This window comes from Quercus robur, chromosome 11 (assembly GCF_932294415.1).
Source record: "Quercus robur chromosome 11, dhQueRobu3.1, whole genome shotgun sequence".
NCBI lineage: Eukaryota > Viridiplantae > Streptophyta > Magnoliopsida > Fagales > Fagaceae > Quercus > Quercus robur.
The window spans coordinates 16,172,743-16,187,098 of NC_065544.1; the positions used below are offsets into that span (position 1 = coordinate 16,172,743).

Below are 14,356 nucleotides of genomic sequence, written 5' to 3' on the forward strand. Positions count from 1 at the left end.
TAGCCAAAATGATTCCGAGGGAATTTTACAATTTCCTCTTTGTGTTGCTGCCAAGCTCATAAGGCCTCATTCCAAATCTGGGGTTTATTTGGTTGAAAAGGATAGTGGCTGTTGCATACTAGGAATTGTAGAAACCAAGCTGGCAGGTCCTTTATTAATCTCACGGGCACAACCATAAGTGAAGATCCTGAGCAATTTGAGCTTTGGAACCAGTTAAGTAGGTTACAATTTCCTTCTAAAATGATTGTTGTTCTTTGGAAAATTTTATTGAATTTTCTTCTTGTGAGGGCAGAATTGAGAAGGCATTTGAGGACTTAGTCCTTTGAGTCAAAGATACTGAAAGACCAATAGAGTAGGTGCATGTCCATGGCTGGTTGTTTCAGCTGAGCTTTTTCTTCATTTTTCATCTTTTTGTGGATATTCACAAAATAACATGACACTTCCACTAGTAGATATTGCCACAGATTTTCAAGAATAAATTCCATTAATTGTATGTGCATGCATGCAAGCCAAATACATATTATACATGAACAAAAGCTCTATGTAGATATTGCATTCCCCTTTGAACCTCCTAAGTCCTAACACCAAGCAAGTGACTTTGTACCTTTTCATAACATCGTTAAATGATTGCTATTCACATATAGATTGACAGGCATCACACCTAGAAGTGATCCCCATAACTATAATATCAAAAGAGGAATGTAAATAACATAAAAATAAATAAATAAAATGAAAATTTTAAGCAAAAGAATCTATTACTGATCTAGAGGCTCCAGAAAAGCCTACTTGACATGCCATCCATTCTTTAACTTCAAACTATTTGGATGGTCAAAATGACAGCCTCCCCTTAAAAAAAATGCGAATGTATTTGACACACACACACACTGAAACAAAAATGGGGATCATGAGAATGGCACATATTAACTAAACGACAAAAATATATATTCCAGCTTTCAGTATGTTCCCTATTGGCTATTACATCACTTCTTCTAGTTTGTCCAACTCTTCCTTTATAGCATCTTCAGGCTTTGAGATTTCTCTCTGTTTGTATTCTTATAATTAAGAAATAGGTGGCAAAGTTGGCCGATAGAGAGGTTGTGGTGAAGGACATTCAACAGCTTACAAATGTTTGGGTTTGACAGGTGGACATATGTCCTGGTGGAGCCTTGATCCCTAGTAACCATTGCCCCTAAGTTCTTTATGAACAATAGCTTGGATAACAGGCAGCTAACTCTGAATCTTGTACTTTTTTCTTCTTGTGCTGCTTTGGTTTCAATGTGCGAAAAAAGAATGGCAAGACAAAGCTTTTTGTTGGTGTTTTAAACAGAAGTAGAAATCATGTGCTGGAAAGCAAGTAAACATCGACACTGGAAGCTCTCACTGCCAAAGGTATATTGATTTATTGTTCTATACCATGTTTTTTTTCTTACATTCAGAATTAGGCTTCTGGGTTGTCCTTATTTAGAAGTCCATAAACACAAGCTCATTAGTAAAGTCATGAGAGATAGACAGGTAGTTCAAAATGAATAAACTTGAATTCTAACTTGTATCTATTTCCTTCTTGTCCTTTCCATATATTATGGTTTGCTTTATGTTAAAGTATGCAAAGGGGTTTTACTTATTTGGAACTTTTAAAAGGCTTTTTTTTTTTCTTTTTTTTTTTTTGTTTGGTTTGATCTGTCCAACAAAATAAGAATCTCTCATACAGCTATTCTAAAAAGCTAAAATCATATACTTCCATTTTATCAGTCACCAAAAAAAAAAAAAAAAAAAAATTGTTGTGAATGGCTACATATTACTTGATTTGTCATATCAGTGATTTACCATGAGAAAAATATCTTTTTGCAAACATTAATATATCATATTGAATGGTAAGTATTACTAAATGGCCTTGGCCATGTCCTGCTTTTATTTTTAAAGTTAGGAAATCACCATAAACCTCATTCTTCCATGTGATGCTTGTGCAGAAGCATTGGTGAGTCCTCAATAATATTTGAATCTTATTTAGAACGGACGTATCTTTTTCCTCTGCTTTTTCATAGTTATATTATTCTTTCTTTCTTTCTATCTTTTGTTTTGTTTTTTTTCCCAGACATTTAGGAGTTTAATAGGTTACATCGTATATGTGTGTCTGATGTCAAGTTTTGATGGAAATGGGTGCTGCCACATGTAAGGGCCCTGTTAATTTGTAATATAGATGGCTAAAAACTCCTTTTATGCAGGATTGTTCAGTTTAATTATATCAGTTTACTGATAAGCTGATATGGCCTCATACAACTCCTAAACATGGTGAGTGAAACTATATCTTATGCTATGAGGAAGAGGAAAAATTGGATCATTTATTCCTGAAGTGTAGTCTTTCTTGGGCTGTATGGTTTTGCTCAGGTTAGACCCTTAGAACTTTGTGCATTTATCCTTGCTCTTTGAAGCAGTTGTTGACTTAGTGAATGGAGGATCTACATTTTCAATAGCAGGAATATGTGATGTTCTCTAGATTGTCATATCATAAATCTGTTGGCCTAGTGGTACAACCTCAACAAAGTGATGTTTGAGGGAGCAAAACAGGCTGGCTTATGAATTGTTAATGCTCAGTAAAGCCTTTTTTTCCAGGTATGCACAAGCCTATCGTGCACATTTGGATCAGAGTAACTGTAGGAGAGTACCGAGGCAAGTGTGTCCAGTTGTGGAGGGATAGCTGGTGTTGCTGACAGTTAAGCAACACTGGCAAAGACGGTGCAGATGGAGTGGTTTTGCCTAAATCATGTGCTGGCAGGAAGATTTTGAAGGTGTTGCAGTTCTGCCATATGCAGCTGAGTAGCTGCTAGAAGCCTAGCTGTTTTGTTTGCATCATTCATCTCTTATAACATTAAAGAAATTTCCAGTAGAACTTGGCTTGGATAGGGTGATGATTGTTGATCACAAAGTGTTTCAATTCAAAAGAATCTAGAAGAAAACTTCTGCAAGCATATTTTCTTGTTAACCACAGAAAGAAGTATGCCCTACTGAATTTCTAATTTGCTATGCCTAAAAGAAAGTGTATGAAACAGCATGGCATTTCTTTTTTTGTTTCCTTCTTTTTTTTTTCTTTTTTTTTTTTAGTTGCTTTTTTTTTTTATTTTTTAAATCTTTTCAGTTTTGGTTAAGTGTACTAATATTAAGGTTTTAAGTTCCCTAACCCAGAGTAATATTAAAGAGTTGCAACACATCAGCCACTGGTAGAATATAGGACTTCTTAAACTTGGAAATTTGTACAGAGCTCACATTATTCCTAAATCATCATTTAACATTTACAATCTATGATGTAACGCATAATTCAAAATTATTTGAAACAATCATGAACAACCATTTATTTACCCAACTGCCAATGCTACTAAAAGGGTTCACCACTAATGACAAAGACCTGAACTTTAGACAACCAACAAGTAAGCAAGCAAGAACTCTCTTTTTTTTTTTTTCTTTTTTTTCTTTTTTTTTTCATTTTGTTTTGGTGAATAAAAAAAATGTAATCCAAAAATTAATTAAACGCCCACAAAATAGAAAATAGAGGCCTGGTAGTTACAGTGAAAGCTGTAGCCGATCTCAAGGTCAATCTCAGCCACAGACTGCTTTGTGACTTTGAGCTTCGCCCAAGATTTTTTGCCTTTACAGCAAACTCGTGGCCTGAGTAAACTTTTTGTAAAACATTCTATCACATTATACTAACTCAACTAGGAATAAGCTTTCTAAAAAGAGTTTAATTGGTTAACAATTTGATTTGATAAAGCGTGGCCTTCATACTTCTCACTATTATTTTATAGGTCTTGTTAGGCACTCATACCTGTTAAGTTAAATTTTATAATACAATCAAGTCACTTTTTTTTAGGAGTTAAGGCACTCTTAACTAAAAGTTCATACTTTTATGAATTTTTACTATTTCTCGAAGTAGGTAGAGTCTGTTTGAACTTTGAAGCCTCTTTAATGATTGTCTAAGACACCTGTGAACAAAAGCCTTATTTTTAAAGTCATGCTATTGAATCAAAATTTCACTTGATTGTCCCTTTGCAACTTATATGATGTGATCCATTTCACAGTTGATTTCAATGCTTAATTGTTGATAACGTGGCAACTTCTTTCATAATGGGAAATACTGTTTGGGATGATAGGTTACTAAAATAATAGTTGTTCATGTGCATTAGGTATTCTTTGTGATTATGAAAGCTCAAAGCAATAACAATTTTGATTTATCTTATTGAAAAATCCAACCGTTTAAGTTGCAAAGATGTCAATTTGAGATATTTAGATTTTAGTTGGTTTATACTTTAAAGTGTCTGCCTTAAGAACTAGTGCACAGTCCTCATAAACTATCGTCTTCTGTTATAAATTCAACAGATATAAATACATATGAAGAATAAATAAAAAATACACATTTAATTTTGACATATTATTGGTATTCAACTAATCATTTTGTTAATGGATTTTGGTGAGGACTCAAATATAATCTTAATTCATTGCTGAGCCTCAGTTCTTTCTAGCTCTTGAGAAGCTTCCTTGGGTCCATGGTTATGAGAAAAGAGTGAGGCCTTTGGAGTCTTTGAGTTGAAGTGAGCTTGGGTTTTCAGTAATCTTTGATATTGGCGCTGAGCAAGATTAAGAGAGCCTTGCCCATTTTTGCTCTTTCAATGAAACACAGAGAGCTTTCCCTTTAGCTTCCTAAAATTTCCCCTTTTCTTTAATTGGTTATTGATTCTTTGAATTACCCAGAGAACCCATGCCTTGTGCTTCATTGAAACACCCATATTATTAGCCCACTCATATTTCAAGCCCAAAGTAAGTGTTAGTGAGACTGAAATCACAGAGCCATTTATCCAGTGATGTTCACTACAGTCAAAACTTCCGGGAGTGTCATTAGAGTACCAGGGGTTCTGGTCTTTTGCAAGCAAGGAGTATTGGAGGAAATCACTATTGAAGGATTCCAAAGATTCTAGGACAATTACGGTGGGAAGGCAAGTGGCGCCCTTGTAGAGGTTATATAGAGTTTGTACCTCAATGGTGTCCCCTTAGTGGAACCAATGAAGTCACTTCACGAGAAGGCACGTAACAGATTAAGTTGCTATTACCAGCCTCAATTTTTTGGACACCCCTTCATTAATTGGCATGTTCATTGTTTTAAAGAGCAATTACGTGATCCCATTATCCATTTTTAAAAAAGCATAGTCATTAGTTTGAAAGGGTAAAGATTCTTCGGTTGATGTCAAAGTAGCTCTAATATAAATAATCTTGATGTCAATTACGAACTTTGCTTGCTCCCAGCCTTCACTATTTTTTTCCCTACGTTATTTTTTACTCTCTTCATTTTCAGTTTCTAAATGTCTAATAAGTCACCCTATCTGTGTACTTCCATAGTTTATTTGCACCCTTTGTCTTTTGTCATAAAATTATTCCTACTTATCATCGAGAGACCAACAAATAAAAATCAGCCTTACTAAGAAACCCCAAATGAAATTACTCTAAATACGAAAGAAAAAAGAGTAAAACAGAAACCAAGTGCAAACACAGTTACACATCCTTATCATTGTTATCAATGACCTGAAGTGCATAATTATTTTGCACTCTTGCTTATATTAAATTAGTTAGTGGATGTATTAGTCATAAAGTTTCCAGATTCCATTAAGCATTTAAATAAAAATAACTTTATATTTTTCAAAAAGAAATTAGAGCAGGACTTCCAGAAAATTACACAGAATGTGTAGGAGTAATTGTCATCAAATTTCCACTACAGTGCTAATCCAAAAATAATAAAAATATCATAAAAGCATGATAAAGCGTAAACAAGACTTTACTAATTATCTAAAACTTAATCTTTCTTTTGTTTTTTTTTTTTTGAGGGAGTTCCAAAATCTGTTATTCAACCATCAGAGACTTTACCAGTTAAGCTAACTGGAACCCACTTTCTTCTCTTTTTTCTTGATGGGAGAGTAAAAACTTATATATAGAGCTCTAATAAAGTCCACTTCTCTGATTTATCTTCCTTCAACTTTTTTATTTATTTATTTTTATTTTTTTACTTCAGTTTTAAATTTTATTTGAATGTACTTATTGTATAAATAGTTGTTCTAAGATTTATTAGGATATATTATGATTTATTCCTTTGAATGTGTGGGTTGGGTCTAGTGGGTCAGTAGATTTTGTGATTTGGACATGATAGGGGTTTGAGGATTGGTATGTGTTAGGAATCAAAATCTTGTGTTTATTTCCCTTACCTAATTTTGTTTCTCATTCTCTCACAAGTTCGAAAATAGTTTTGTCCCATTAGATAATCTTATTGAAAAATGGGTCAATGCAAGGTCAACACAAAAATCCAAAAGAGCACCGAAAGCCCATACAATTTATCTCGCTACATGAGATTATTTTCCACTAAGCTTTACAACTTTCCACTAAGCCTGGTATTTATAATTAAATATTTAAAAAAAAAAAAAAGTTTTCCACTACAGCATTTATGCCGTCCACGATACGACGACGTCTAAATTGAAGAAAGCAATATTAACAAACTTTACAGCGGATAACTATGAAGCTAAATTTTTTGATCCACGATTTTTTTTTTTTTTTTTTTTTTTTTTTTTTTTTTTTTAATTTTAAAGCCTATTGCCCCTACAAACTTGCTATTAGAAAACTTAAGTTATTATTGAAAATTTTATGCTACCAAAAAAAAAAAAAAAGTTGTTATAGAAAATTTAACATAACTTTAGAAAATGTTTCAAAATATAATTGTAACTTTAATATATACATACAAAACATACATTAAAAAGAATTTAGAAAGAAATAGAAATCCATAGAATTTTAAGATTACAGTTTGCTGTTTAGAGAGAAATTCCTTATTATATATGTTGATGACAACATACGGTGAGGCTGTCATTTTAGTCTCTCATAATTATTTTCCTTTTTTTTTTTTTTTTTGGAGAAAGTAATTATCTTCCATTTTGTTTAACATAGTTGAATAAGTTTCTCACTTTCACATCTACTTACTTTGTTTTAACAAATGATTTGTTGACTCTCTCTTAATTTGATTTCAATACGGAAATACACAATAGTTACCCCTTTACATTAAACAACACCGTTTTATAATTTAATGGCATGACGGAGTCGACATCGTTTTGCCATTAAAGAAGAGCTATATATATATATATATAATTGAAAAGTATATTAAAATCATATTGTGTCATTTAAAAAAAATTAATTCATTTTTTACTTTTTCAGCTTCTCTAAATAATACTTATTTTACTTCTTTTTGGTACCGCTAGTTAACTTGGAAAAAAGTAATTATTATATATAAATTTTAAAAATATTATGATTTTTTTTATCCTTAAAATATATTTGGACCACCCTAAATTCTTTTAGGCCCAACATAATTAAAAAAATAATTAATTGAATTAAAAAAAAAAAAAAGGTTCTCTAAATTTATTACTAGCAATTAATAAACAAGTTTTTTTTTTTTTTTTTTTTTTTGAGAGAGAGTTTCAACTTATGGCGTTCGCTCTTGATGATAACTCTTTTACCAAGACATCAATCAGTTTTTGATGTAGGCGGAGATTAAATCCCTGATTTCTTATTCATCCATTAGAGACTTTACCAATTAAGCTAACTAGAATCCACTAAAAATAAGTTAAATAAAAAATTTTAGTTCCCAAATCTCACAGGTAAACATTGCTTTGCACATAAAGCAAATATAAAATAACTTCATCATGTGTTATACACTGTCATAGTGAAAGGTCTCACCCTTATACCAAAGGGCAAGATTAATGGCAACATCACTCACAAAGATCCAAAATCGACAAACAACACAGCTATATACATACTCTGCAAAGAATTAATTAACTAGTGGGTGCATTATTGGTCATTTATGAATTATGAATTATGAGTGACTCATCACGATAGCCTCCAATTCTGAATAGATAAAAAGAAAGTAATATGAATAAAACTTTATTGTTGGTCAAAAAGCAATATAAACAGAGGACTTTATAGCTAGCCACCAGATTGGAATCATTTGGTTCCGGTTTCAAAAAAAAAAAAAAAAAAAACAACTAGCCACCAGGAAGTTACTCTTTTCCTTTTTTTCTTTTTTCTTTTTTTTTTTGAGAAAGCTTTTCCTTCTTTTCAACCACGCAGAATGTGTAGACTCAAATTTCCACTCACGTACTAAAATAAAAAGTTTCCTCTAAAGCAAGTAAAAAAGTTCTAATAAAAGCAAAATAAAGTGTAATCAAAACTTTATACTGGTTACCACGAACTTACACTTTCTTCTCTTCTATTTTTTTAATGGGGGATTAAATTATTTATATATTGCACTAATTAAGTTCACCCCATATGATATGACACGTTTAAGGAAGAAAACCCAAAAAGCAAAGTCAAGAGTAAATGCATTTAAGAATAACTAGTCGGGGTATTAATTAAGGATAAAAGAAAAGTAACTTTAGAACTGTATCCAGAAGCAGTCTTAAGAGGTTCTAGAGCTTTATAACCAATTGTACACATTTGTGTCTTTTAGTTCCCTCCTTGAAATAAAATCTCCACAACAAAATGTTTTCCCTCTTCTCTAATTTATCTTCCTTCTAATTGTTTTACTTCAGTTTTAAATTTTATTTTAATGTAATTTTTGTATAAAATTATGGTTCTAACATTTATTAGGATATACTACGATTTATTCCTTTGAAACTACACACCCCACCAGAAGATTTTGATTCATTAGAATATACCCATTAGATAGTCTTTCTGGTCAATGCAAGGTCAACACAAAAATCAAAAAAGAGAACCGAAAGCCCATAGAATTTACCTCGCTTTTCATTAGATAATAATTTTCCCTGGAAGTGGAAGTGAGCCAAAATAAAGCATTAAATAAATAAAAAGTTTTCCACTAGAGCATCTATGCCGACCATGAAGCAAAACCTATTGTCCCACTAATTTTTTATTTTTTATTTTATTTTTTACGCCTATTGCCCCTAAAAACTTGCTATTACAAAACTTAAGTTATTATAGAATATTTAACATAACTTTAGAATATATTTCAAAAAATAAATATAACTTTAATGTATAAATACAACTCATACATTAAAAAGAATTTAGAACATATGTCAAAAAAAGAATTTTGAACAAAATAGAAATCCATAGAATTTTTTGATTACATTTGCTGTTTGGAGAGAAATTCCTTATTATATATGTTGATGACGACAAATAGTCAGGCTGTCATTTTAGTCTCTTATCATTATCTTCCATTTCGTTTAACATTGTTGAATAATTTTTGGTCATTGTTTTCTCAGTATCACACGCACCTACTTTGTTTAAACAATTGATTTGTTGACTATGTCTCTTTGGTTCCAATACCCAATGTCCATTCATAAATTTATTAGTATAATAGTACTAGTTGTTGTTTGTTTATCATTCTGCTTTCTTTAAAACATGAAAAGCCCACCGAGTGCAAAAACAGTACTAGTAGTTGTTTATCATTAATCTTTATCATTCATAATATCCAATCTTGTTGGTTGTTGCCTATTGTTTGTTGTTCAAAAACTTTCAAAGTGCAAAAACAGTATGTGCATGCCACTGCAAACATTATAATTTCTATTAATTAATTATTAGTTAAAGGAGTGCCCACCATATGTTTGATTAGAATTGCCAAAGAGACTACAAAGTACAAATAATTTGACTTGAAAGAACAAAGAATAGCAAGAAAATACTTTTTGAAATGGCCACTTGCACATCTACTTTGATTAAAAATGATGTGGTGTGCTTACAGAGGATGTGAATTCTTGAACGTATTATTTTCTCATTCATCCCAATACATTTTCTTTTAACACACAATCACATAAGATAAGCTAATTAAATCCAGCTTTGGTTTTTTTCTTTTTGTTTTGTTTTTTACTTATGTATTTGAGGACTTCGAGTCCACCTTTTGATTGGAAGATGCCTAGAATGAGAGGATGTAAATGCTCAGCCCTTTAAACAACCAAGCAATACATGGTGAAGGGTTTATCATTAGAGCTACATTACAGTTAAAAAATAATTTTCAGTCGCTTATCTTGCCAGGACAATTCCTGGAAGGAAAGGGCCATTTAACAATACAATTCCTGGGTACTTTAAAGAATCCAAGGAGAGTTTTAGGCTTGTTCTAGCATTTTGGCCATGGTCGCAAAAATGTCCCCAACACTATCAAATTCATAACCAGCCTCTAAATCTAATATATGCCAAGTTAACAAATTTAAAATACATATCTTTTTCAAAATTATTAAAAAGGAGAAGTGTTATTTGAGTTGAAATGCTAATCCGAACTAGATCCAATCCAAGCTTTTTTGGGGGGGGGGGGGGGGGGGGGAATTAATTAAAAAAAAGCAGTATTCAAATAGACCAAAGGCAAAAGTGATAATTTTGATAAAATTTTATTAGTAGTAGGTAGAAATAAATTATTTAAGCAAAGTTGAGCATGAAAATTACCCGACAAGTGGACTAGGAGGTCCAATTAGGAAACTTCTTCTTCTTACAACTTTATTACACAGAAATTTAGTTGGCATGCCACATGTTCAATCTTTTTTAAAGAAAATTGTTGTTGCACTTATGAATATGCACACGACCGTACACAGTACACGAGGCGAAATTTCAGTTCTAATTTTGAAATAGTGAAATTGTGTTTCGTACACGATTTCACACTTTGGGTTTTACATTGTTAAATAATTTTCTGTCATTGTTTTCCCACTTGCACCCCTATCTACTTTGTTTAAACAATAATTTACCACACTGCAAACGAGACTGTCTGGATGTGCATGCTTGCATGTGACTCTGCCTCTTTGATTCCATTGCCAAGCAATTACATAATATAAGCTGTATCTGGCTTTGAAATGAATAAACAAATTGGAAACAGAAGATGGGTTTAGCTAAAAAGGCCAAAACATGGGTGTGAATGACCATTCCATTTCCATTATATAATAGGAACAGAAACTGGTACCTTTTCAAGTGGTCCTCGAGCTCTACAGTCGGCTGCTGCAATAAATAATAGACCTGTGGCACAACAGCGTTTTGTTTTCAGTTACTGCTATTATTTTACAAAGCGACGGACGTTTTGTTATTTGTAAAATATATTACACCCAAAAATTAAAAAATAATTGGCATGTTTAACGTTTTAGTTATTTGAGAACCATCTCTCTTCCTTATGCTACTCATTTAATCCAAAAAAAATAAAAAAATTTAAAATTAAAAACTTGTGATTTGTATAAACTAAACAGTGACTAGGGGTCATTTTGGTTCAGTGATTTGTGTTTACTTATTTGTGCTAGTTGCTCCCATAATGGAAGATTATTGGACTAGTTCGTGAGAAGAAACTGGCACATGGCAAGGAGACAAGAAGGCAAGTGCAATTGAAGGGTAAAATATGCAATCTTGTTGCCTGTTGTTTGTTGTTCAAAAATTTTCAAAGTGCAAAAACAGTATATGCATGCCACTGCAAACATTATAATTTCTATTAATTAATTATTAGTTAATGGATTGCCCACCATATGTTTGATTAGAATTGCCAAAGAGACTGCAATGTACAAACAATTTGATTTGAAAGAACAAAGAATGGCAAGAAAATGCTTTTTGCTGGTGTTTTAGAAAGCAGAAGAAATCATGTGTTGGACAATACGTAACCAACCATCAAAGATGTAATTGCTTTAGAATTCAGACATACCACAAAGAATGGAAGATTATTGGACTGCAATGTACAAACAATTTGTTTTAGAAAGCAGAAGGAATCATGGATCTGCAATGCTACACATCACATAAACTATATTATAAATCCAATATCAGCTAGCCTGTTACAGTCATCGATTCATTAATGGAAGGAAAAATGTCAAAGGTTTGAACACATGACCTAATCCTCAATGAACTTGGATGCAATCATACGTCCAAGATTAAATATTGATTGAGACGTTCAGGTGCAATGTCAGCCAATTCTGAGCTTAAAAGGAATCCTCAAAACTATTTAAGCGTAACGATGTTGTCTTGTTATATAGAAATTGTACTATTTCCTTCTTCTCTGCTACCCATAAAATGCATAAAGAAATCAAAACTTACCAAAGAACTGAGTGAAAATGCGTGTGAAGAAGTTCAAGTTATGGGAAACATTGTAGGCCATGGCAGGTGGAAGAGGTTTCACGATGGTGTCAATACCGAATACTCGTTGAAGAAACTGCATATATAAAAGATGTATTATATCTCAAACTCAATTATGAATGGATTTAGACGGCCCGCCCCCAAGGGGGAGGGACCTTAAGAAAATAGAGGAGTAAAGATATTATTGAGAAACAAAGACGTAAACTAGTAGACTGTTAACTTCAAGCGGTGAATGACGCATAAGCTATAAAAATGTCAATTGACAGGAAAACAGAACATGCTATAATTTCAGTAATCTACAATCATGGAAGATTCAAATATGTAACCACACTTCATGAAACTGAGGCTTCAATCATATTAACAGCCAACCAATACTGTCAATAAAAAATAAAAAAAGGAATTCTGCCTGAAGAAAACAAAATAACATAATTTCCAAATCAAATTGAGTACATAAAGACAAAGCATCTTACGACTTCCAGAACATGATAACGACTGACAGTCTCATCAGTAAACCTGGTCTCACTCTTTGCTGATGATGGGCCATTTTGGCAATATACACTTACAGGAAATCCACCCTAGAAGATGCAAGCTATAATGGTCTTCTAACACTATAATGGTCTCTCCCTCATTTATGCTAGTGAGTTAGAAGCCCAAACTTTTTAAGTGGTCTCTCTATTGTGGACAGAAAAAAGTGTTGTCTTTTGCAGAAGACAAAGGGTATTGGATACAGCAAGTCCTGAAATTTTAGATACGGGAACACAAGTCATCAAGAAACAAAAAGAAAAACCACAAAACAGAAACAGAGACCTGGTAGTTACCTCGACAAGGGAATCATCGATCGTTGTCGTCTTGGAAGTCTTCTGTGGCTTCCTCTTCGCCCCTCCATGCCGCCGATGACATCAACTTCTTCTTCTTCTTCGCTGTTGTCATTGTCATTCAATTGCGTTTACAGAGAGGGGGTAGTGTTGACTCGGAATACGTAATAGAAAGAGTTATTACGGCGAGATTTGTTTGGTCGTTACAGCTCCATCAGTGGCCTTTTAGTAAACCTGTTGTAACGCATTCTATCACATAAGCTTATATGAAAACCAAAGTGGACAGAATGGACCCAATAGGACCAAAGAGGATAGAAAGGACCGAATAGGATTGAAGTGGACCAAAGTGGACTGATTAGGACCGAATAGACCAGAGTAGACCGAATATAGAGCAAAGTGGACGAAATAAGACCGAACGAACAGAAATAGATTGAATAGGACCGAATAAGACTGAAGTGAGTTCAATTGGTCAATAGTTTGATCCATTAAAATGTATGCTTAATAAGTCTCTATATAATTTAAAATTCATGATATTTGAAATATCCTAAAATTGCACAAACAAATATTTTGTTTTTGGTTTTAGGGTCAAATACAGTTGGTCTAAACTTTATACCCTATAAACAATTTTAGTCTATAAAATTTAAAATGATTGCTTTTAGTAAAATGACATGACCAAACTAAAAACAAAGTGTGTACATGATTGTCTTAGGTTTGAGAAACTTTTTATTCTATATTGACCTCATCAAGTTGAGAAATTTCTCACCCAAGCTAACATAATCCAAAATAGCTTTAAAATTTAACTCAACCCAACCTGTAAGGGTCAGATTGGAGCCATTTGGTTTGGTAAGGTCTAATAAAAAAAAAATCATTAAATCATTTAAATTCATTATTGAAAAAAATATTACAATATAGCCTAATATTTGAATTATATTAAAAATATATCAAAATATTAAAATAAATCAAACTATCAAAATTATACCAAGTCTCTAAATATAAAATGAACCAAGTTAACAATTTTAAAATACATAAATTTTTTTAAATTATTAAAAAGGAGTTGTGTTATTTGAGTTGATATGCTAATCCGAACCAGACCCAAGCCATGCTTTTTTTTTTTTTTTGGGGGGGGGGTGGGGGGAAATTAAAAAAAGTTTGTAATCAACCAGACCCAAAGGCCAAAGTCATAATTAGGAAACTTCCTATGTCTTTATTACACAGAAAATTAGTTGGCATGCCGCATGTTCAATCTTCTAAAGAACAATCCAAAACCCAATGCCCATTCTTAAATTTAACAAGAAATTTAGTATAGTACTAGTAATTGTTTTTTATTCTTCTTCTTTAAAACATGAAAAACCCACCACGGAAGTTCCTTTTTTGAATTTAACGGCTCTTTTAGTTAAATGGCACCGCTTTTCTTATTTATTGCCACG

At 32.4% G+C, this 14,356-nt stretch overlaps 1 protein-coding gene and 1 long non-coding RNA gene across 8 annotated transcripts; one reads left to right on the top strand and one right to left on the bottom strand.

The window, feature by feature from the left end:
- The first annotated feature begins 358 nt into the window (after positions 1-358).
- Positions 359-3,078, top strand: LOC126706518 (uncharacterized). The gene is made up of 2 exons (XR_007648634.1): positions 359-1,389; positions 2,223-3,078. It is a non-coding gene; the product is annotated as an uncharacterized LOC126706518 (long non-coding RNA).
- Positions 3,079-10,613: 7,535 nt separating this feature from the next.
- On the bottom strand, positions 10,614-13,157 carry LOC126706517 (uncharacterized). 7 transcript variants are annotated; one of them, XR_007648630.1, is made up of 5 exons: positions 12,933-13,157; positions 12,585-12,850; positions 12,076-12,190; positions 10,970-11,022; positions 10,614-10,851 (listed from the first exon to the last, which is right to left on the bottom strand). XR_007648630.1 is itself a non-coding variant. In XM_050406024.1 (5 exons), exons 2-5 carry the CDS (start codon positions 12,134-12,136, stop codon positions 10,683-10,685), a joined length of 363 nt encoding a protein of 120 aa, XP_050261981.1. In that variant the 5' UTR covers positions 12,137-12,190; positions 12,933-13,157; the 3' UTR covers positions 10,614-10,682. The 7 variants fall into 7 exon arrangements, 3 of the variants coding, with proteins under 3 accessions (XP_050261981.1, XP_050261980.1, XP_050261982.1); XM_050406024.1 differs by lacking the exon at positions 12,585-12,850 and adding an exon at positions 11,690-11,769; XM_050406023.1 differs by adding an exon at positions 11,690-11,769 and having other exon boundaries at positions 12,585-13,157.
- Positions 13,158-14,356: the final 1,199 nt, after the last annotated feature.